At 45.3% G+C, this 25,080-nt stretch overlaps 1 protein-coding gene across 3 annotated transcripts in view; it reads right to left on the bottom strand.

Moving 5' to 3' along the window:
* The window catches only part of FOXO3 (forkhead box O3), an 84,809-nt gene that overhangs the window by 6,097 nt on the left and 53,632 nt on the right, over positions 1-25,080 (bottom strand). For all 3 annotated transcript variants that reach the window (XM_042874426.1, XM_042874416.1, XM_042874408.1), the window contains one exon: positions 9,770-11,201. In XM_042874426.1, coding sequence (XP_042730360.1) covers positions 9,804-11,201 — 1,398 coding nt within the window. In that variant the 3' untranslated portion in view covers positions 9,770-9,803. The remainder of the gene's footprint in view (positions 1-9,769; positions 11,202-25,080) is intronic.

Genomic DNA, 25,080 nt, shown 5'->3' with positions numbered 1-25,080 from the left:
ACCGAAACACGTTCAGTTCTCACTGTTCTGTTTACACAGACTTTGCAAAGGGATTTAAAAATGGGAAGAAGCAGATCAAAGTCTTAACCACTGTACCTTTAAATTACCCCATTAACAGCCCGTAATAGACCCACACACTCACTTTCTGTTTCACCACAAAAAGCCTCTGTCAACCTAGTGATAGTCGCCCGCTATTACGCAGCAATGAAAGCCACATCAGGCAGGGAAGTGAAAATTCCAGCTACATTCCATACACGAGTGGTCCTCCACCACAACCACCCAGTTCTCTCCCACCCCAGCTCCAGCATCTCCAACCACCACTAGGATTTCTCCTGCTCCCAATGGCTGCTGGAAATGCTCAGTGTCCACAACGTCACCCCCAATCTGCAGAGAGCAGCGCTCAAAAGCAGAGTGATGGCAACAGCTGGAGGCTGTGCAGCTCTCATAACAGTTTGGGCTCTGTGGCTCACAGGCATGCACTGGAAATAGGGGCAATTCCACTGCTTTGATCCCTTGGGTACTGAACACTGGACATCACAAGAAGCACATCTGCTGGACATCACAAGAAGCCAAAGGTCTTTATGGAACTACAGCTTATGGAACCACACATGCATGCGGTTGGTGAAAATGAACACTTCAAAAGAGAAACAGAAAAAGCATTAAATTAGGAGTAGCTCAAGATGAACTCTTGCTTTATCACTTCCCACAGACATTCTGAGCTTTAGATGCTAAATCTGCTTATCCTATTCTGTGGAAGAGCATAAAACAAAACCCAAAGATTTCTGTATTACTCAGTTCCTCAGTTTGTAAGCAGTTATGTGGGAGATAAGATGTTCACATTCTGTCCCTTCCTACACCCTCCTATCCTCTACTTTGCTACCGACCTGCTACAAATGCTACCCTTGCTTTACTCTGTTCTACCTGTTAGTTGTGGTTTTCCTCTCCACCGTCAGATGTTCCTAAGCTCTGTTTCACACCACATCTCCACCACCTAAGGAGAAAGTGTTCTCCCAAGCCCTACAGCATTTAGTGGACCATTACAGAAGCTCTGAAGGATCATCTGCTCCATTTTGTTTTCTCCCTTTGATTTCTACCTGTGCCAATTACACAGCATTGGAAATTTCTTCAGGTTGCAAAGGCAATGGATGCAGTGATGCTCCTCAAGGGCAAGGTACAGATGATGTACACTGCTGGTATGTTTATCAGTAAGCCACATAACACAGCTCTGCAAAAAGAAAAGTGATGTACTCCTTCACATTATCATAGTTCTAGGAACTGCACCATCAACACAGCGCTCCTCCATAAAGAAGCCTACTGAGTACCTCCTCATTTGGCTGGGAGGCTTGATGAATGGACTGCATCTTGAAAAACACTACCAAAACCTGTAAAACAAGCATTTTTCCTGGGTACCACTCAGCAGGGACAGGAAATCCCAGTAATGCCTTTCACAAGTAGCAGGCCAGAGATTCAGGATGGAAATGTTGTGAAGGAAATGCGTGTCCTTCAGTGACAAATGCGCATTTGATTTGGTGCCACTGACCCCTGTTTCTGTCATCACCCCCAGCAGTACAGCTTCTCCTCTAAAATGGAGTAGGCTCAAAAAGGAACACTGCAGGAATGATTTCAGCTTTTTCCTTAAGTGAATATTCAGCCATAGGTTTTCACAGCTCAACACTGAAGAAAATATTTGCTAGAATTGAACAAGGAAAATAACTGCTGTGGCTTTCTATAATGACAAAGTTGCAGAGCGACATTTTTCATAAATCACAGAATGGTTTGGGTTGGAAGGGACCTTAAAGATCATCCAGTTCCACACGGGCAATGCTGCCACCCACTAGACCAGGCTACACCATGCCCCATCCAGACTGACCTTGAATACTTCTCAAGACCTCCACAACTTCTCTGGACAAGAGAAGAACAAAAAATAGGAATGCTGACTCTGTGGTGGCACCTTTTAGGCTTAGCATGTGCTGCACAGGAGTGGCACTGTGCCAAAATGCAGTGCCGAAGTCAGGATGTGAAGTCGAAGGAAAAGAAAAGAGCTGGCATCTTCACACAATTTCTTCCAAAGGTCTGAACATCCAGTCATGTTGCAACTTCACTTTTTCTCTTTGAATTGTGCTCAGAAAAAAAAAAAAAATCCTGGTTCAGACTGGTGGGCAGAGAGCAAGAGCAGAAAAACGGAAAGACTGAAAAAGCAGCACAGAACTAGGGCATATGGGAGCTAAAAATTTGCTGCACTGGTATTGCACAGGCATGTAAAGCACAAAAGTGTATCTTTTCCTTCTGTTGCTGCCTTCTCACTCCAGAACACATTGCAAACCATAGCAGACAACCAAATAATTTGGAAGTAAATGTAACTGAAGATGTCAGATCATTCTTTCTCCCTGTGTCAGCTCTGCAATAAAAGGCTTGCTAAGGACTGTAGTGAGGTGCCATAACTCAGATTGGGTATTAGGAAAAAATTCTTCTCAGAAAGCACAGTGAGGCAGTGGCACAGGCTGCCCAAGGAGGTGGTGGAGTCACCATCCCTGGAGGTGTTCAAGATATATGGAAATGTGGCACTGACAGATGTGGTTAGTGGGCATGGTGGGGATGGGCTGCTGGTTGGATTAGGTGGTCCTAGTGGTCTTTCTCAACCTTAATGATCCTGTGAATCTACAACTAACGATGTGTTATCCTGATGGACCTTCCTCTACCTTCTCTTCCTTTGCAGAGGCCAGTGCTGTTCGTCATGTCTGCAATGCCACTGCTGTTTGCTTCTGAACAATAAGCAACTTGCAGCACCACAGAAATTCACAACTTTGCCAGATGCCAAAGCCTGTCTTTTCATTTTGTACAGAGTAAGCCTCTGTGAAGATTTAAACCAGACTGCACAGCATAAATGACCATCTCTATATAACTCACCGCTCAAGTCATCTAAATCTACATTTACCTTGCCATGCACTTTATAATTTGTCTGCTTGACAATGGGGTAAAACAGAAGAAACAGAAGAAATCTTATTCTTTCCTTGTTCTATTTTTTCTGTAGAACACAGATCAAATGTAATCAAATCATTACTAGATTACAATCTTTTTATGCATGTGAACAGGTTAAAAAAAAAGCTGAATTTTCACAACCGTTGATAAAGCTTTAGAAAAACTTCTCACAGAAACACAGAAAAATCTAGGCTGTGAGGGGAACTTTTGAACATCATTTGGACCAATCTTCTGTTGAACCTTAGGTTCAGTTACTCAGGACCCTGTCAGGGCACACCTGGGCTATTTCCAGTAACAGAGTCCACCACTCCTCTGGTCAGTTCACTTCACCTTGTAGGTGGGCAAGGTCCCTTTTACAAGATGGGTACAAAAAGAGACATCCAGAGAGAAACTGGTTCACCCATATTCACACACTTGAAAAGAAAAACAGATTGGGGTTTTCCTTACGTACTGGGACCTGATACTAAACAACCTTTTTCACAGGAAATTCTGCACTTGCTTGCAAGAGGAGCAGGCTCATACAGACGACACTACATATGCCACTGTGTTGTTGCCCATACAAAAAGACCATATGCTGCGACACTTGTTTTTACACCTCCAGATATGTCACTGCGCAGTGATGCTGGCTTTCCTGCACAAGCACTGCTGATAGCCAATTGGCTTTGAGAACCATTGCATCAGGCTGGATTCAAACCTCTGTCCTAGCCAATGAAGAAGAGATTAGATACAAGGCATCATCTCCTAAAGTGTCTCCATGCTTCCTACCAATATTTTATGGTAAATTTTATCCTGTCTTCCCTTCACGTGTCTGAGGAGGTCTCCTGAAGGACCTGTGCTCAACACAGCACATTTAAGCAAGATGCTGCTGGACTAGTGCAAGTTAACTATATGGACGATGAAGGCAAAAAATGCTTGCTAAATTGCCTGAATAACAATGCTTTCTATGGGTACTTGAGAACACTGATAAAGATACCTCTACTGTTCAAAGAAAAAGATGGATAACTGCTGTACACAGGAGTGTACAACACAAAAATGGAGGAGTATTTGCTCATGCTTTTGCATCTGGAGAACAAGTGTCGGTCTCGGAACTGCAGAGTAAAGGATACCTACCTGCCAGGAAACATCCTGAATTGCAGGTTCACAGCACCGTGGGTTCCTGCTATCTACTCTTTTTCTGAGTGTCCTCATAGAGTGTTTATTTTTCTCTGCCAACTACAGGCCAATAATGCTCATATGGATCATTCATAAAGATTGTCACCAAGTTGTCATAAGAAAGGATCTCCTCTATCATAACTTAGGAGAGTCAGAATAAGGCAAGAGAGGGAAGGCATTTCCTCAAAACCAGATCTCTATGTCTGTACAAAACAATTATCTATGGAAGCTGGAAGAAGCCGTTTGCAAAAGGAATCAGCGCAGGGAAAAACAAGAGGCAAGATCTCTAAAACAGCTGAAAAAGTGCATGATCACATGCTGTTCTCCACAGCATCCTCCGGGAAACTGTCCTTTTTCCCCCTCAGCAATCGCAGACAACCACTGCCATAGCAGCCTCCTTTAGCTGAGCCACACCTCCGTCCTCTTACTGCTCAACAGATGTCTGCTCTGCCAGGCTCCAGCAACGGCTGCCCCGTGTGGTAATCTGAGCGGAAAAGCTGATTAAATGGCCCCACATACCAGACTAAGGCAGAGCAGTCCCACCACCCAACTGCTGGTACCTGATTTAATGGGGCCAGTGTCCCCATGTGCCTCACAGAGGCTCGATCGGGGGCAACTTTGATGCGACGCCCTGCTGGAGACGTGCTCTTCACCACCAGCACGGAGCCTCAGGGAGGCTGTGAGCATCCATCCTTCCCCTATGGACCAGGCAATAAAGGCTGGCTATTAACTCACTGCACCATGCAGCTACGTGCTTTCCCTCTGCCTACATCGTACCTGCGCTCTCTGCCTGTCAGGAACATAAGACTCAAGGCTCCCTGGTTGTCAGTTCATCACTGCGGCTGAGCACTGAGCACTATGAAAAAAAGATCCTGACCTTTCCTCAGCTGCATGATGCTATGCTTCTAAAAAGAACCCCTTAGGATGCGCTTCTTCAAGAAAATATGCTTTTTAGGGGGCCATCCATCAAAAGACAGATGGGAAAAAACAAACCACCTGTAAGCATTCCAGCTATCAGGCAACATCACAATATGGCACCAATGCTGATCCACAGCTCTGAACAATCACAACAGCTCATTCACATGAAAAAGACAATTTGCAGAGACTCGTTCTGTAATAAAACCCGAGTGCTGCTGATGCAGGGAGGAAAGCACTGGGGAGACCAGTTGATGCGGGCTGTTCTAAAAATATCAGTTTGTGCTGTCATCTGGTGAGAGTATGTCATCCTGTAATCTTGGCATCTGCAGGGACAGCAAGTTTCTGCCTAATTATTGCTGCTGAATCACATGACAAAGCATGAGGCACTGAAATATATATATATATATATCTGTCACAAAAACAGAAGAACACCCAAACCACACGACCAGACCAATATCTTGGCTTCAGCCATCCTTCGCTCACAACACAAGTCTGTGGACAGAATTCTGTCTGTTTATAGACCTTTTCCCTCAGCTAATAAAACCCTAAGCCAAGAGTTTAGCAAAGCACTTCCAGAGGAGCAAGGGACTCACAGCATCCATACTTTGGCTCCCACTGCCTTCACTACAGCTGAGCACCGGCTCAGTAGGCATCATCCTGACTCACCTGGCCAGGTCTGGGAATCCTGCTACACAGGGCTGCCACAGGTGACACAGAGCTTCTGAAGCTGAGCTGGGAGCTGCAGGGACTGAAGCCCAGCTGTGTGTGAGGTGGCAGCAGCAGAGGCAGCTTTCTGTGCAAGGGAAAGCTGAAGCATCCTCGCAAGCATGGGACCAGCCCTCGAGGAGTGAGGAGCCTGCTTGCGGCAAGTCTTCCTTGGAGATAATGAGACCCCTGTTCTCAGTGCAACACAGAGTCTTCCACACAGATATTTTTGTTTAAAGGCTGAGCTTGGTGTGAGTGATGTTTGACCAGTCACAGAACCACCTTTCAAAACCTAGGCTGGCTGAAACAACACTGAAACGCTAAAACGTGCCGCCTCCTTAACCACTAACCTGTTACAAATGGAGCAGAAGAATTTGCTCCTCTTGAATTTCCTTCCTTCAAGGTTAAAGCCCCATCTTGACTCCACACAGGAAACCTGCCAGCCCTGCCCAAGACCTTATTTACTGAAGCTAAGAGAGGAGGAAGCAGGGCCATGGCCCTGAAGCCATGGGGGCTCTCAGGCAGCAGCCTCACTAGCTGCAGTCTCCATTGGTCAGCTCTAACAGGAGATATGGTTTCTGGAAAAGAATAAAAACCATCTTCCTCATGGTATGTTGTCTAGTCAGGGTGCCCTGATTCCACTGGGACAGACTGCACCCAAAGAGAGATCTCTTCATGTGGAATAACCTTTTAAGATGTACTTTTACTCAGTGTTGCTATCCTCAGAACTATGGATTTGTCTTCAGTATGAATTTCATCCAGAAACAGGCTGAATGGAAATTAATAAAACAGCAAGCCGTCCAAACAGATATGGACTAGTGAAATACAAACAGGCACTTTACTATCTTTCTTGAGAATTTGCTTTATCAGAGACATTACCCACCAAATTCTGTGAACAAATTCAGGACATTTCTATTAGTGGCTTGCATGCTTTACTGCCATAGTAAGATGACTTGGGACTTCAGTGATTCTTGGGTTGAACGAGTGGCTCTAAATGCTCTGTGCTGTATTTTGCTTCTATTTCCAAACAAGTCAGCGTGGCTTCACACAACTCTGCTGCAGTGCCCAGAGGGATCCAGCTAAATGGCACATTAAAACCTCTCCCAGAAGATGCAGCTCAATGAGTTTTGCAGGCAGCAAAACCAGCTCAAGAAGTTCCTGCCTTATTTGCATGGAGCCGCCCTACACCCCTTCCAAGCCTTGGCAGCACAGCTGGCTGTGGAGCTCTCCTGTAAGCTGGATCACTGAAGGAACAGAGGTAAATAGAGCTTCTTTGAGGAGTTCTGACACCACAGGAGATGCTGCTAAAGTGATCGCTGATCACCAGCTCATGACATTCCAGGCAGCTGTGAAATTTCCCCATTGCCCTCCCCATCAGTTTGCTTGAGGTTACTCTTAGCAAACACCAAATCCTTTCAGCTCCCCTGGCTGAGGGGGACACAGAGCTTAGCACCACGTGATGGGAACACTAACAGAACGGGATGTAAAAACACCAGGTATCCTGGAGAGAGGTTAGGGAATAGCGACTAGGTGACCTCCAGCGGTCCCTTTCAAACCCTTATGATTCTGTGATTCGTGTATTGACAAGCAAGCAGAAAGAACAACCAATGATTATCTGTGTGGGTGGAGGGTAGATACAGTGCTCTTGGGAAGTAAGTGCAGGTAGGGGAATAGAGGCCTCAACTAGCTTAACGGGGGGAATTATGGCTGCGTGAATGAGGTAAGAACAAAAGTATATTGATTTCTCCTGTATTTTGTGCAAGAGGAAAAGCCAACCAACCAAATTTTGTTATGAGCACCAATTAAGGCCTGCTGAAAGGCTGGAAATGGCGAGCCTTGCAGGCAAAGAGCCAACACAGTGAGAGCTGGTGAAAACGCAAAGGCTTATGTGCAGCCAATGGCTACAGACACCCACTCATCATGGTGGCATAGTCTGCATAGGCCTTTGCCTTCCCCAGTGAACAGAATGTAGCTGATTTTCTTTTGAAGCAGAAGACACTGACACAGATGACTGGTCAATAATTCACTGAGGAGAGCCATCTCCTCAACAACTCCATCCCCCAAAATGAGGCTTCTCACCCACACATGTATAGGTTCCTCTACTCTAAGGCACACCCTGGGAAGGACTGGGGTGGCCATGCTCTCCCTGTGTGGCACAGGATAGAGTCAAGAGGCAGTGGGGAACTGCTGCAAGGAGGTGGCTGATACTGCACCTCCCTGCTGCTTCTGGGTCTCCCCACCACCTTCTATCTACACACAGCACATGACTGTACTGAAACAGGAGCTTGCCTTATTGTGTGTCATGCAAAGCTGTCAATTACATCTCTTTTTTTAAGCATATTGTACTGCTGGATGCTTCACCTCGGACAAAAATGGGTTTCTAAATTCCAACAACTCACACGCTTGGAGGAGGAGACAACAAAGGTGACCTGACGTGAGGTTCTGCTTTATGGTTCATGAATCACTTTTCTTTTTTTTCCCTTTTCTTTCTTAAATGATCAAGCACTGGAACTGAAAAAACAGAAGAACTCAGCTGGCACCCTAGCCTTGCCTCTATGCACGGACATTGGAATGCAGCATCCTCTACAGCCCACCTCCCAACCTCACCCCGCAGTGCTCTCCTTTCCAGAGTCATGTGAAAGAATCAGAAGAAATCATTTGCCTGGAAGAGAAAGTACTCCAGACACATAGGGAGATATTCAGGAGGCTCACCACTGCTGTTCACGTACTGCAAAGCTTCCCCCTGAACATTTAACTGTGAAACAAAGGATGAAAACTCAATTAAAGATTAAAGGGTCACCCACTAGCAAAGTCAAAAGACATGGATTCTTTCTTTCCATCCCTCTCTCAGAAAAGAAGAAAGTTGGAAGTAAGCTGCAAAATGAATGAATGCCTGAATGAACGATACTCTGCACACTGTTCTGAAGTTTGCAGAATACCTTCAATAATTTATAGCCAACCTTTTATCCTACTATATTTTGAAATCTACTCCCTTATACTAATAAATAAACAAAGGAGAAAGGGCACTTTGTATGGAACTTATTCCTTGAGTCAGTGAATGTGTGTCTAAGCAGGCAGAGACGTATGGGTGGGAGCCTGCAGAATCACAAAGGATGGCAGAAGCAAAGTTTACAGGCTCAGATGCCTCCATTTGCAGATAAGTACTGAAAAAAAACCACAGCAATCTGGAGAAAAATAATGTGAGGTAGGTAACATTTGAAAAGAACCTATGTCAGAACCCAAATCTAGAGATATTCTCTCGGTGAAGTCCAAAAGGAAATGATATCTACTCTGGTCCTGTGGGGGACCAACCATTTTTGCAAAGCTCCAGCACTTAAAACAGGATGCTCCTGCAACCAGGATCCCACTTTTGTTACTTCAAAATATAATTCCTTGATTTGCTACCTTCTTTTTTTTTTTTTAGCAAGAATTACATTAAAAAAAAAAAATAAAAACAAGCAATTGCACTAGCATTACCATACACAGCAGCAAACTATTTTAGTCCAGCTCTGTGACATACACTTGGCTTAGTGTATGTCACAGTGGTGCAAGCACTGATCTTGCAAACTCTTACTTCTCCCAGCAGTAGTATTTCTCCAGTGACCACAAAGCCCCTTCCTCATCCCTGTGTAACACAGCTTAGCTACGTGTGGCACTGGCTGCAGAGAGGAATCCATTTGTTGCGACTTCAAAGAAGACAAACCGGAGCTCTCTGATTCCTAAAACCCACAAATATTCCACCTTTGTTTTCCTGATTTGTCATTAACATTTCTTACATCCAAATTAAGAGGGACACAGCATCAGATGCGTGCTGACCGTGCTACAGCTGAACATTTTATAGCTTAGCCTAATTTCCCTCCACACCTCCCAGTTTTTCTTGGTAGCGCCTGCTGCATACCAAAACATAGCAAGCCATTGCATGCCAAATTAGTATTATTAGTATGCGCTAACAATTAAGTGGTTGGTCCAAACTCCAATAAAACCAAGCATTTTACCACATCTACAGGGCACTGACCTGTTTGCCCATTTTCCCTGTCCTCAAAGATCCTTCAGCCTGGTACCCAACTCTGTGATGAAGCCTGTTTAGCACCAGTGAAGTTCCCCACATTCAGACTGACAACGTTCTGTGCTGAGATGAGGGAATCAAAGTTAAAATCCAGCCCATCTGCATCCATGAGTTCACTGCGGATGATGGACTCCATGTCACACTCCAAGCTCCCATTGAAAATATCCAGGTCTAAGTCACTTGGGAATTTCTCGTGTCCCATGACCGGAAGGTTCATGCTAGAGGAATACAAAGAGGAGCCTGAGAGAGGGTCAGAAAGTGTTTGCATAGACTGATTGACAGGCGACTGCTGATGTTTGGATCCCAAGCTGTTGGAGTCATTCAAGCCTATGTTACTGATGGAATTGGACAAGGCACGGCTGCCACTAAGAGGAGAGCTGTGAGACTGGTGCTGGTGATGGGGCAGGCTCTGATTGACCAGACCGCCCTGACTGGACTGTGCAGCAAACGACATCATGGGGTCATTGCGGAGCATTATGTTCCTGCGGGAGTTCTGGGCGGACACAGCTGTGCTGGCCTGGGACATGAGCGGGTCAGACTGTGTCATCATGACATCGCTGTGACTAAGTGCATCTGAGGCGAGCAGATCCTGCAGCGTCTGGTTGTTGTAATGAGAAATGGAAGAGAAGGTAGCCTGCTTGTTCTCCTGAATAGTCTGCATGGGCGACTGGCGGAGGGAATTCAGGGACGACGGCCCAAACACGGCGTTGTTGAAACTACTCGAGGGGGAGCCCAGCCCTGAACCTTTGGAACCATATGGAAAACTGGAGCTTCTCTGCATTATTCCTCCTGTGGGCGACTGCTGAGAGGAAGGGAGTGTTATATTGTCCAAGAGGTCGTCCATGAGGTTATCTGTCAGTCCATCGTTCAAATTCATTGTCCCAGCCATATCAGTCAACCTAGGCAACTCCACAGTGCATGGTTTGTTTACCGAGGGGGACAAGCTCGAAGGACTACTGTACAGCATGGGAGAAAGTGGAGCGTCATCATCTTGGACATCATCCAGCTCGGTGCTCGCCAAAATCGGCGACAAGCGGCCACTTATTGTACTGGCGTTTGAATTTGTCCGGGAGCGAAAATCTGTCCAGGCATCCAGCTCATCACTGCTGCGGGAAGTCGGGCTCCCCGGCCACTTGGAGAGCTGCGAAGGGCTGTCCTCACTCGCCTCCTGGGCAGTCTGCAGGGCTGCCTTTTTCTTCGCCGCCCGCCCTCTGCTCTTTGTGTACTTGTTGCTGTTGTCCATGGACACGGCGCGTCTCCGGGGCGCCTTACCAACTTTTCCACCATCCGGATTGATCATCCACCAGGAGCTCTTCCCAGTGCCTTCGTTCTGTACCCTGATGAATCGGCTGTGGAGTGACAAGTTGTGCCGGATTGAATTCTGCAGGAAAGGAAGAAAACAACATGTCAAGAGCAGCACTCCTTTTGCTACCCCAAATCTCAATCGCAACACCAGCATTACAGGAAAATGACATGAATCAAAGTGCTGGGCCCTCCTGAACATCACCGTGTTTTCTTGGGTAATGGAAACGGGAAGGCCGGAGCGTGAGAGCACCTTGCCAGCGTGCTGCTAGTCAGCAAGTGCCATGCCTGCACTAGCTGGGCATTCCTGCTACCTACGCTTATACCCCAGAAGCTGCATCCTAAGGAACAGAGCTTGTAAAGGAGCTAGAAGAGACAGCTGGGAACATCAGAACAAGGGAACAGAATGTCTAGCTCCTCTTTGCCAAGAACCCCCCCTTCCCTGGGATATGGATGAAACCAGAGGCTTTTGCTCATGCCCTTAGGTCAGTCAACAGTACCTGACTTGAGGGAGCTGCACTTCTCCCCTTTCAACTCAGGATAAACCTCTACATTATCAGCAATCTTACCATCAGCTCCATGAAACAAAACGTGCAAAGTCATTGCCGAAGTCTGACTCGAGCGCTAGTCACGCTCACTGCAGTCCTGGCAAATGTCTTTTTAATTCTTCATCGGCATGTGTGTTTGTGTATTTATTCTAATTCTTGAGCAAACTGCATGTGCTGCTGCTCCTCTCCCACAGGCACACTGTGCATAAGCTGTGCTTTCTCTCTGATGAGACACACCAGAATTACGCCTGTACCACGGCAGCCAGCCAGCTGTCCCCACACTATGGTATCCTCACAGTTCTTCAAAACGTGACGTGACACAGCACACAGTGATACACTTGTCCCTGTAAGCTGCTGTGTGAGGCCACACAAAGTCATACGCCCCACGCTGCACACGGGGAGGTGCATTCGCAGCCTTGCTGAAGTCAGCAACATCCCCAGTCTGAAAGCCACGCCAGTGATCATCACCCCAAACCAAGTGGCAGAGAAACCCAGCCCACAGTAGCCCTAATGAAACCACACCAGATTTATACAGAATAACTGAAATGAAAATCCCACTCTGCTCAACCTACTGCTGCTGGGCTTAAAATACAGCTCAAAAAAGGACACGTAAGTAGTACTGGCTACTGAAATGCTTCCGGAGGATTGGACTTTTTTTCTCATGTGTAAGGCAAATATTTTTGGAGTGATGCCATATCCTTTTGACATAAGTGTTACGCTATTCCTGCACGTTAAAGATGATCAAGTATAAAAAGTTGAACGAGGGTTTTTGTTTTGTTTTTCCTTTTTCAGTTTTGGCAAATATTAGCTATAGAGGATAAAATTACATTTGTTCTACCAGCATGCTTTAAAAGCATAAAGTCAACAGGATCATAGCACTGCCAATCCATCTGGCATAAGCATCCTTCATTTACAAAGCACTGAAGAAATTCCAGGTTTAAATGGACAAAGAATGTGTCAATCAACAAATCATTCGCAAGCATCTCAATGCTTGTAGCGCTGGGATAAATGGATGTTTGACATAAGTGAACTGGAGACGCACTGGATGTATAAAGAAAAACAGCCCAGCTTTTTTTTTAAACAATTCTCAGTATAAGATGCCTTTTTCCCGCTAAGTGTTGTGGTTTTTGTCAGATTGTGAAATGGAAAACACGCCTGAAGTTCTTCTCACACGCAGACAGCAGACGCATTTGCGATTATCACTTAATGAAAAGAGAAATCACATTGACTACAGTTCAAAATAGCAACTGCTTTGTTTTAAACAATTTGCACAGAACAGCAGACAAGGCTTCGCAGACATACTCAAGACAAGTTTGGGTTAGCGTTTCAGCTGTAAACTTGTCTACTTCCAAGAGACTATAATGTCATTATAGTACGTTGGACTGAGGTGCAGCATCATAGTTCTTCAGTCTAAGGAGAGGAAGAGCCTTTTATTGTTTAGCTGTTGACATTTTAAACGATATTTTGAGCCTGGTAGAAGTCTGCTTCTAATTTCAAACAATCAGGCACCACTGCTGACTTTCTCAGGTTCTTCCCAAGTGCCTGGAGACTGCTGACTGTTTTATTTTGTTGTTTTTAAATCTTTCCCGATATTCCAGTTTGTGCTGCTTCAATTCAGGCAGATTTTATATTCATTCACTGTGGCAACTGTATGTGAAAATATGGGGATCTCTCCCAGTGGCAGGATTACAACAACCAGAGCTAGAACACCACACCAAACACTGTGATGCACTCAACCTAAAAATGCTGGATATAAGAATAAACAGCACAGTGATAGTTATAAATGAAAATACATATATACGTATCTCAAAAAACAGAGAAGAAACACCTGAGGTGGGACACACAGCCTGCCATATAGCTTCAAACATAAAAACAATCAGCCAAGTGCCATCAGCTAACTTTGCAGCTTTTGGTCTTCTCATGAATTTCTGCTGCACTGTTGTAACATCTGGTCTAAAACCAGACAAGATCCTAAATGGTCAGTTGGTAAAACTGTAGAATTGAACAGCATTTCAGGATGAGGGCTCTTCTATGTGTGCTTATGTATGCACGTGTGTAATTTTGTTATTACAATATCTTTTCGCTCACTGTTGGTATTACAAAAATAATAGAAGAGTGTAATAATACTTTTGCACTGAAAATTGGTGGTTATGAAAAATCCAAGCAGTTTGTTTTCCTTTACATTATGCAATATGCCATTTATGCTCCAGCTTCTGTTTTTCTTTACTTTTCTCCTGTAGGAAGACTGTTTTCCTAAGCATAATTATGGGCCAGTTTATTTCTGTGTACCTCATCTCCACCCTCTGTTCAAACAGTGCCTTAAAACCCACTTCTTTCATACAGCCTCCCATGCTGACCTCTTCAGCAACAGTATCTCAGTTTTTGGTTTCTCCATGTGTTGGGTATCCTGCCAAATCAAATTATGGCTGGATCCTGTTATCCTTCCACATATGAACTTTGTAGAGAAATCACTGAGACTCAGAATTCACAGGAGTGAAAGCTGTTGGGCTGGGCTACAGGGCTGCAATCTGGAAGGAAATAATTGGGCTTTCTACCTGTTTCTGAACCATCAGAGAATGTTCATGACCTGCTTAAAATATAGGATAATCCTGTGGGACAGCTTTTTCTCACAGGGATGTGCATTAGGAACTGCCCTGCGACACACCACAGAGGAACTGGGGAAGCAGTGAAAGTACAGTTTGTGATTTGGACCCCGCTGCTCAAATTAATGGGGATTTGTCTCCAGCTTACTTGAAAGAAAGATTAGGCCGTAATGACTGAAACAAAACACATTTTTCCATGCCAAAATACAACAAGAAACTTTAAAAGATCTATAGAGGAACGCCCATGAATCTCTCCTGGAGATCATATGGGACAGATGCTAGCCAGGCCACAGACACCTTGGAAAGAGCTCAGATACCAATGATGGCTACAACATGGGGACAGTACAAGAGCAGAGCAGAAAAGAAATATGATGAGCTCCTCCCTTTATTAGCGTTACTATTTATATTTGACTTGAAGTAAGCTGCATGCCCTACCAAGACTGTGATTCTTGCAGATAAGATCAAGAGCATACCATACGGTGCCCAGCTGGGTCCCAGCCCCTCTTGAAGGGGTCCTGCAGAAAGGAGTTATTGTTCCTGAAGACAAGGAAGACCCAGAACAGAGGAACACATGACATGGGGCAGATGTGGCACGAGTAGAGGATGCTGTATGAAGGCAATGTAGCTATGCTCAGCTGCCAGCTGCTGAGAGGTTACTGCAAATTCTCATTTAAAAAAAAACATACATCTGTGCAGAGTATTAGATGCCACTAACAGATGTCAGGTGGTGTGCAAGGCTGAAAGGAAGACAGACAGGCAGGAGTGTCCCTGCTGGGGAGGAAGAAAGCTGAACATGAAGGGGGCAGAGCAGGCAGAAAGGGGAAAGGAGAAGACTAAGATGTCTGGAGAAGGGGACAGCAGTGAGGTGGAGAGGAGAACATCCATGCACAGCAGAAGGGGAAGGTGTCAGGGAAAGGCATGACGAGGCTGAGCAATGGTATCAGTAGGATGGGCAGTGGAGAAAGGGATGGCAGTGAAGTGGCAAGAGGGCAGGATGGCAGGGACCTGCCTTGGCCTCCCCCTGCCATGGGCGCTGAGAGATCACGGGGTAAGACTTCTCCCAGACAGCTTTTGGGGTGAGGAAATCAAGCCACCAAGCCCTGAGTGGAAGGCATTATGAGAAAGGGTGCTGGCATGCCCACCACCTCTCTTGGTATTTTGGTACACGTGTGAACATATAAGCTCCCTGAGACGACATTCAAACACTTCCAAGGCGCCAGATACCCGGTTTGGTGCAAACTTATAAACGAGTCTCTTGGAAAAGCTTAGTCCATGCGTTATTTCAGTACACAACTGTGGCCAGGCCAAAACAGCAAATGTTCAAGCCTTCAAAACAGAGAAAATCCCCCTCGTTCGTCCTGCCCATGTCTGCTTCAGCCTCTTCCAAACTGTGTTTACCTTGTGGAGCCCGGCCATTAACTGAGACACCAGCTGCAAGTGCTTCCACTGCAACACAGAGTCTTTTTTGTCTGGGAGCAACATGTGGTATCAATTTATCATTCTCAACAATGCCACAAGGAATCTACTCACTTTAAAAATAAAAAGAGAGTTGTGTAACTTAACTCTTAAAAGCCCCTGCTTTAAGGAAAAAAAAAAAAAAAGAAAAAAAAAAAGCTGAAGATTAGCAAGATGAGGTGCAGCTGGTGGCTGCTGGGTCCAAGTTACACACTGCTGTTTTCATTTTGGTATTCTGCAGTGAGTGGTTAATTTGTTATTTCAGATACAGGCTCCTAAACTGTAAGATCACTTCTACAAATCAAGAGCAGTGGTTTATTTTAACAATGGGGATACTGCGAAATGATGAGAGAAAAACAAACTCTATCTGTGGACCCGTAACTGCTGCTAACGCTCACTTGGGAGAACTATACTTTATTTTACACTTTATAAACATATTTAACACTCTGACTTTACCATATGAAGTTGTCTGGTGACCACGCAGTAGGGCAAGGCTCAAATCTAATGCCACTGGGGAGAAGCCATGGAAATAACAACTCCAGCTTACGGCAAGCTTTCCAATGGCCCCACTTGCTTCTTTGACTTTGATTTCCAGCCTTCAGCACCATTCTCAAAACTCTGTAGCACAATTCTGTTATGGGGATGAATAACCGTCCAGAGGACCTTCACCAAAAATTAGTCATTTTCTTTAAGAAAAGCAAAATGAACCAAACTACATTCTTTGTATTCAGTGGTCACTAAAATATAAGGTTGTGAATAATCAATACATTTTGCCCATCCATCCAGTCCAGCACTTATGCCTTCCCATGAAGTAACTCAACATTTGCTTCAGCTACCGTTTTTACATTTTGCTTGCTTTAAAATCCTTCATTAGGTTCAGTTGCAAGGAAAGAAGAGAACAGATACAGTGACTTCAAAATGATGAATAGTTAAAACTGACTGTTGTATGCATTTATATAGAAATTTTTGGCAAAAGGCATCTGTGAGTCTGGACAAGGAGACTTTCAGCCAGTACTCTCTATTGGTTCTACATAGTCTTTGCTACATTGCCCTGTAAGGCTCAGCACGCTCTTCTCAAGGCACATAAACACCCCCAACCCAAAGTGGTCTCTGAACTTTTCACCACTGCCATACATTTTTGCAAACCAGAAAAAAATATGTAACATAATGAAGTAGTGAAGGTGCTCCGTAAATGCAGAAAAATTGAGAATTAAAACATAAGGAAAGTCTGTTCACAGTATCTATCCAGCCATGCTGTACCAACGTACAACTTTTAATTGCCTCGTTTTCCACACACAGCCAAATATGAAACAAACCAAACGTGTATTTTGGTTTGTTGTATTTTCCCTAAATTATGAAAGTTGTAGTGGAAAATAGCATTAAGCAAATAACACCCAAAAAGTGGCATCACTTCTGACACCCAAACATTGTTGATGCTCACTATCTGGTATCACCTATGAGTTTTCAGGGCAACCTGCACACATGGCAGATGTTGGGCAGAAGCAGAGTCACATAGGGGACATCCAGCAGCCCTCTGTGACTGGCTCACAGAGGTCACTGCATGGAGAGCATTGAGAGAGAAAGTGGGGATGACACCAACTCAGCCCTGACACTGCACAGCATCAGATGCTGCCAGGGACCTCTGGGCCCATTCAGCCCAACCCCTACTCCAGCAGGGATGCCCACAGCAGGGTGCCCAGGCCCACATCCAGGCAGCTTCTGAAGTTTTTCATGAAGGAGTCTTTACAACCTCTGTGGGCACTTCTAGGAAGCTGTGTCACCAAGCATATCCTCCTACTAGAAAAGGGGAAAAAACCTGTTGGTTTAGGACCCCCAAAAAATCAGTTTGATATCTGAAGGGTGGCTCTGTGGTATTCCCTTCCTCATTCTCTCTTTGATGGAGTATTTCTGATCTTGATGGCAGTGGAACATCTATAGGAGACTCTTGTTGTAATGAGTCCTCTGTACCCACTCCCACCTCCTAGAAAAGCTGGTAGCAGTGAGGGACATCAGAGCTTGTTGGGAGAGCACTAAGCCCAGTGAAGAGTTATACTCTGAAAGGTATTATACTCAGATAGGCAAGCATGGCATACATCTCCCCCTTATCCAAACTAAGAACTCTGCACTGTGCTAAATTATGACACAAGAATTCAATCAGAGGAGGGAAAAGAAACCCTGAGGATGTATGCCTCATACCTGGGGCTGTTCCCTCGCTTGAGAGCAAGCAGCATGCCCCCAAAGGAGGTGGGAGCCTTCCCTTCCAAACAAAAAGGCATCTCAACACGTGAAGCTGAGGGAACTTAGTCACTGCATTAAATGCTTTTGCTAAAAGAAAAAAAAGGAAGTCTAATTAAAACAACTGCTGCCTCACTCTTTGCAAACACTAATATTGCAAATCACTATGCTGACGTAAATAAAGCTCAGCTGAAAATATCTTCTGCCTGGAAATTGTCTCAGAGCATCACACTTCCAGTTAGCAGAAAAATCTCCAGTTATTTTATAGTCAGACGTCTATAGACCACAGGAGGACTCTAATAAATAACATTTGTTTTGCTTTGAGCTGATCACACTGGTTGCAGTTTATTTTTTTCCACTGGGCACTGGGAGAAGAGAAACAAGAGAATGAGGAAAATGCTGGAAGCTGCCAAGAAAGAACAAGGTCCGAGGATGAAAAGTGTAACCAACTTCATAAAGAGCAATGGCAATAGCCATGCAGCATGTATTCGTATATTTTAATGTATTTTTATAAATTTGAAGCTGCCTCAGCAACCTCCTCCCCAGCTGTTTTTGCTCTGGGAGTGCTGGGCAGAACATTCCCTTCCTACAGCCCAACCCATGTAAGCTGATATATAAGCATTTGACTCCATATACAAAGCTGATAAGTAAGCATTTGTCTCTGTACACAACGTGGATGCTTCTCCACATTAGAATGGGGTTTAGGGACGCAGAGCCACGCAGTAGCATCAGGAGTTGCTAAAGGCACATTGTCAAGAGCTCTCTTTTTCATCCTCTTCCACCTGCTTTGTACCACGTCTGCACAAAATTCAGAAGCACAATTAATTTCAATCAAAGGACTGAACTTAATTAAGAGCAGGAATTTACTTTCAGGCATTATCTTGCAAGGTGCTGAATTTGTGAAAATCCCAGGGTGCATCAGTGCAGGCTTGACTGCGACACGAATACAGTCAGTGAAACTAAAAAAACCACTGCCACTGTTTTTTAAGTGACTTTAAGCTCAAGGAGTTGCATACAAAAAAGCCAGGATAAACACATACAGCCAGACCTTCGCAGAGTCAGATCAAAACAGTTAGGATCTCTGCTCATGAGCAGAGTCGCCAGCAGATAATATCTTTCCTCTCTCTTTTTCTTTAATGGCAGACCCCAGAATTTCAAACATTCCCACTGTAGTGACTCCGGAAAGAGCACCACTCTGCATCTGTAGAGTACCTCCAATGGGGAATCACAGTGCTTTTCCTCTGTTCCTCCAGGAGCTCCAGGAGATGTGCAACAACACACATGCCATCAACCCCAACTGTCCAAGCAGAAACTCTCACAAAAATAGCTGCTGCTTTTACTGCACACCCAACCCAGCAGTCCTGAAGCTAGTGGCAGAGCTCTCACAAACCTGACTGGTCACTGTGTTAGACCTCAATGGAAACGATGCCATTTCACTGTGAGGCTGGCACCCTGAAGTCTTTGGGTTTGTTTTTCTTGACTAGAAGAAGAAATTTTCCCTCCGCTTTGCATTTCTTAGATACAAAGATCCCACCAAAAGCTTCATATAGTGTTTTGGAAGCCAGAGTGTTGAAGCTTTATTTTTGCTCACTTGCAGCATATGGCCGTTACTATACATTGACTATTTAGAAACATGTACGGGCGTTCTTTCATGCCTTTATAAATACATGTGAGTGATGCCACTGATTATAATAATACACTAAAAATAGCAGCTTCCCATGGAAGATGACAAAAGCTTGTCAATGCTGATTCACCTATTCTAAGTCTGTATTTATACAAATGTAGTGGTGCTAAAAGCCACCTGGCCATGGGCCTGGACACCCTGCTTGGGCAGGGGTTGGACCCAGAGCTCCCTGCCAACTTCAATCCTTCTGTGAAGCTTTGAGAAGTTTTTGGTGGTTATGTGCTGACTTTTTTAACACTTGCTAGGCCTGGGAAACGGAACTGAATTCCCAGTAAATCCCACTGCACAGCGGCAGAGGAGCAAGGTCAAGGATTGTGCTGCAAAGCCTCTGAGGGCTCCTGCCTTACTCAAGTGCATCAGCGCCCTGCACGCGGCTCCGCAAAGTGCCAGTTCTGAGGTGGCCCGACTCTGAACTGATGGATCGCTATGTGCATGGGCTGTGTTAATCAGAAGTGCTGAGCTGCAGCTATTTTATTGCAAATCTGGTGACAGTTATGACTAACATGCAACTGACAGAGGAACGTATCTGATACACTGACTGACTGAGTTTGATCAGGCCCGAGTAAGCCCTTTCAAAGCTGGCACAGGCACACAGGACCTTCTCGTAAAAACAAGCCTTCAAACTATCTCCAAAGCAGCCCTGGGCATCTCTGTTATGTGGCTAATCTGAAACAGGACCTCTCTCCTCTGCTATTTTAAGCATGCAATTCGTTTATTATTGAACCAGAAGACACTATCAGATTAAAAACAAATAAGTGCATTTTAAAATACGATGCACTCCAACCAGCATGGCAAGGGACTGAGGCTCCTGCTCTACAGCCCCAGGCACTGAGCAGGTTGGGGATGCTCCTGCAGGTGATCACCCAAGGGTCTGACCCTGACCTGCAGGACACAAGTCCTTGTGAGTCATGGAGATGCCAGGCTCATAAAGCCACAGTCCCCAGATCTGGGGGCAGTTCCCTGCCACAATGCAGGGATGGGTGCAAATTAAGACCCGGGAACAGAGTGGGGGGAAAAAAAAAGTGTCTCTCTTCCCAAGCATGGCAGCTATCTTGCTAGAAGTAAATACATGACCTGCGTGCTCCTCAGAGCATAATGGAAGCCATCAAACATTAATATCTTTGGAAAGTAGTAAGTAATCAGTATTCCTTTAGAGGCATTCTGACAACAGTTCTAATTTGATCCCAACTATAAGCTGGAGAACACATCGGTCCCTTCTTACCTTCTCATTTGCTGAGCTGGTGGGTGACAGCCCTGCCTGCGGTAGGGGGTTGGGTGGGCCCTCAGGTCCCTTCCAACCCAATCCATTGTATAATTCTATAATTCTGTATTTGAAAAATCCCACAGACTTGCCTTCTGCAAATACAAACTAAGCTCATGCCTAACATTAACTGAGTGGACAAAAACATCCATCTTCTCACTAGTTGTAGATCTGCAGAGCAACATGGGTTCCTTTCAGCACTTCCTGTTCAGCCTATTGTATCATCTCACTTCCATAGGGAAGGCATGGCATTAGGACAGCCTCAAAACAGCCCTCCCCCACAAACTCAAGCAGCAGTACAGGGTTCCAGCTTTCACACTGCAGTGTCCTGCCTGCATTCTTCCAGATGACAGCATTTTTATATTTTCCCTATGGAGAAAATCTTTTGACAACTTTAAAATTTAATTCACCTCACCCACCTTGGGCATGCTTTGGGCATGGCAGCATCTTGGGAGTTGTTCAGAGCCTGCCTTTGCTAACTCTCAGCTCTTCTTTCACCCCTCAGATGCATCTTAGCCTCACCTCGCTCCATTTATGAACAGCTTGAACCAAACCGCAGCTCGCTTGGATGACTTGCATGTTACTGGTTTTACTGGATTTCTTTAATTTATTTTCTGTTCACTGCAGGGGCAAAATACACCTCAGGAGCTGACAAAAGGAAAGATGACACCTACTATGCTGCCAATGAATCAGCCCTTTGCTACAGCAAGCAGGACATTCCTGTTTCACACGTAACTGGCAATAGCACCATCCCATCAACCTCAAAATCGAGGTAAATTCAAAGGCGTGACAGACTTCTTTTTTTTTTTAAATACTTTTACCTGTTCTGAGAAAACCTCCACTGCTGCCATTGCTACAACCCCAGTCATCAGTGCTTAATATTGAGCCTAACAATAGACAGCGTCCACACTTTCCAGCACTTCCCCATGCTTTCTGAGCTCTCCACCCAATACCAGAGCCTTAACAGCAGAAGGATGAGTGCAGCTTTTCATGTTCCCAATTTGAACCTGCACTCATGAGTCATGCCTTCTGAAGTCAATGTCAGGGCCTCTGCACTGTACCATTCAGGAGGCACATGGTACCATTCTTCAGAGGCAGCTGTGGAGCCAGAAGAGCAATGGGTTTTGAGACCTCTTTTGCAAAGTTTGAGGTACCAGGACAAGAATTACCCACCCTGCAGTTTGCAGTCTGGTTGAGCTCCTGTAGTGGAAAGGGCTGGCACAAGAAGAAGATAACTGCATCGGAAACTTTGCAGGCAGACTGGGAAGTCTTAATTCAGTAAAAACACTATAGAACATAAAGTCAAATTGTTTGGGGTTATTTGCTAGAGTAAACCAGCCTTGCATCACCTATCCTTCAGGATGAGCATTGAGGTAATCTCTCAGTACTCTAAGACAGTGTCACTTCACAAACTTCCCTCGTGCTGGAAAATATTAAGTACTGACTTGTTGAATCAAATTCCATGCTTCTTGGGGTTGCAGTAGCTGCACACACTCTGAGATGTCCCATTAATCCATGCAGATCTCTAACAGCACCAAACAGGAAGGCCAGTGTCTACTTTCCCAAAAAATTGGTCCCAGCCTTGGATGGGTGCATGTGCCACAACCAGCCTTTGGGGGAAAACAGTGAGTTAGGTTAGTGAGTTTGGTTAGGAGTTGTGTTCCTTGAAAATAAGTTCTTTTGTAACATCTACATGGCCAAGGCATGGGTGGATTTTAAAGGACAATGCTAAGAATGACAGTGCTGTTGTTCATTGGTGTTTGCTCTATGACACTATTCACACTATTCACAGCTCAAGAATGCCAGGCCTCCAAAGAATGCCAGGTACCATTTTCATAATAAAGGTACTGAAGAAAACTGTACCAGCTGAGCAGATGAGGACAGAAGGAAAAGGAGCATTAGCAAATGGTTATGAGGGATACTTGGAATCACACAACAACCTAAGATGGAAGGTACCCACAAGGACCACTGAGTCCAACTCCTGGCTCCACACAAACTACCCAAAATTCAAACCCTACATCTGAGACCGTTGTCCAAATGCTTCCTGAACTCTGGCAGCTTTGGGCTGTGCCCACTGCCCTGGGCAGCCTGTGCAGGGCCCGACCACCCTCTGGTGAAGAACCTTTTCCTGATATCCAATCTTAACCTCTTTTTGGGAAAGGGAGATAATCTTCTACCAGGCATCTGAGCAAAGTGCATGTCTACATGTAACTACAGCTCTAGTAATACTTATTAGCATGAGCTGATATACAAAGAACAGAGCAAGCTAACACAAAATTCTGCCTTTTTCCCCCTTTTCATACACAGACTAGAGCTTAGCAGAGACAGAGTATAGAGAAACATACAAATTGAGCCAGGCTGCTTTTTGGTTAGGACTAACAATGTTTACTCATTGGGGAATTACATCTTTATCAGAGCTGATGGAAACTCATTTTGCTCGTAGGATCTAACCCTGCACCCTGTTGCAAAGAGATTCTCACCTACAAAGCCTTTGCAGGTCTGTAAACATATACTCTGTAAACTGCTTTACTGGACTGAATTGAAACACCCTCAACATGTAGGGTTAGATGTGTGCACATCTTCACTAGACTTTGCCTTACTGGAATGGGAAAACAAGAGGAGACAGACAGACAGACACACAAAGGCTTTCAATCTATTCAATAGGCAAGTTTCAAAGCTTGCAAAAGTTAATGAAAACCTTTCAGTAGCTTTGTATCAGGCTCCATTTTGAGGTGAAAATAGACCACATTAATTATTTTCAGCAGAAATGGGTTCCCAGTACCATCTAACCACAGTTGTAACCCCAGTGGTCCTTCGGAAGTGGAGTGACAGCTGAGTCACTAATGTTAAAACAGGAATGAGAAAAGGAAAATGAGAAAGAAACTAGGCTGCTTCCCCTGAGGAGCTAAATACAGTATTTAATGGCACCTTTTTATAAGGTTAACAAATCAGGTGCTTCAACTATGAATTGCCATCATCACAAGTACAATAGGATGACCCTGCACAACCCATCTCTGTCAAGGCTATTCCCTCCTGTGACACACAGTGATGGGGTGGCAGCCTTTCAGCCTGCTTGAGGACGCTCAGCAACAGCCACAGAAAGCTGCAGCAGGACAAACAGCCACGCTGCCAGCAGCAAGGGTAGGAAGCGGGAGGAACAGATGGGGGACTTGTGTTTCCCTGCACCTGCAGAAGCTTGCCCTCACCACCAGCTGCTGTCCTTGTGGCACTCTGCTGGCACGGGCTGCAGTGGTTGGGTTTCTCCTCTTTAACGAACAGTGAGGAACAGCCCCCCCCACATCCCAACACCCTCACATAAGAATGTCAGAAGCAATTAAGGCAGGAGGCCACAAAACCTTTGAGCTACGTGCAACAGGGCACACTCCCCCCAGCGCTGCAGAAGCGCAAGGCACCAAACATTTTTCATTCCTCAGCAGCCTGCTGCTCACAAGCTGTGTTTTAGCAGGGTGGTTTCACACAGGCACACACTAAAAGACAGCAGGGAAGACCACCTTCTTCAGGGTTCTACAGAGGAAAATGTCTGTCGAAGGAGAACCTGAAGATAGGGCGATCCTCTTTGCCCAGCCCTGCACCCAGCACTCTCTGTCCTCTTCACCGCTCTAACAGTCACTTGGGCTTCAGACCCCAAAGGGGGAATAGTAGCACTGCAAGTTCTGAGATTCAAGGGGATTGAAAAGAGGGAAAAAGGGGCAACTGTTTGTTATAGCCCCCCAGGAACAGGAATCGGTCTGTGTGCCAGGAGGCTGGAGTCCATCATTTGAATTTCAAAGGCTCTCAGGAAAGGCTACCTCAAAACGCTTTCCCAAGCTGCTTTGAATGAGCTGCAGTTTAGTACCCTTTTTTCCTTCTCCTTTTCTTTTGGCACTTTGTTGTTTTTCTTTTTCCCTCAGTGAAAGGCAAAGCCTATTAACTCCACTATTTACAAGCACTTACAGGTCACTTAGCTCTGGGTGGTCACTGTGTATTGCACAGTGCACAAGTCCCTGGGACCTGTGGCACCCAGAGCAACTCAGTGCCACAGGTCGCAGCAGGGCTTTGGCATGCCAGGCAGCAAACAGAGCATGCTTTCTTCTGTCGTGCCCTTCTCCCTTCCCACTCCCCTTCCAGGATTACGGCCAGAACCTGATACAATGCTGTTTGCCACCAACACG

The sequence above is a fragment of the Lagopus leucura genome, unplaced genomic scaffold, assembly GCF_019238085.1.
Source record: "Lagopus leucura isolate 7727_CA_CO unplaced genomic scaffold, USGS_WTPT01 Super-Scaffold_73, whole genome shotgun sequence".
Lineage (NCBI taxonomy): Eukaryota > Metazoa > Chordata > Aves > Galliformes > Phasianidae > Lagopus > Lagopus leucura.
Note: the sequence above shows the minus strand (reverse complement) of the source record. Positions and strands in the feature narration are given on the sequence as shown.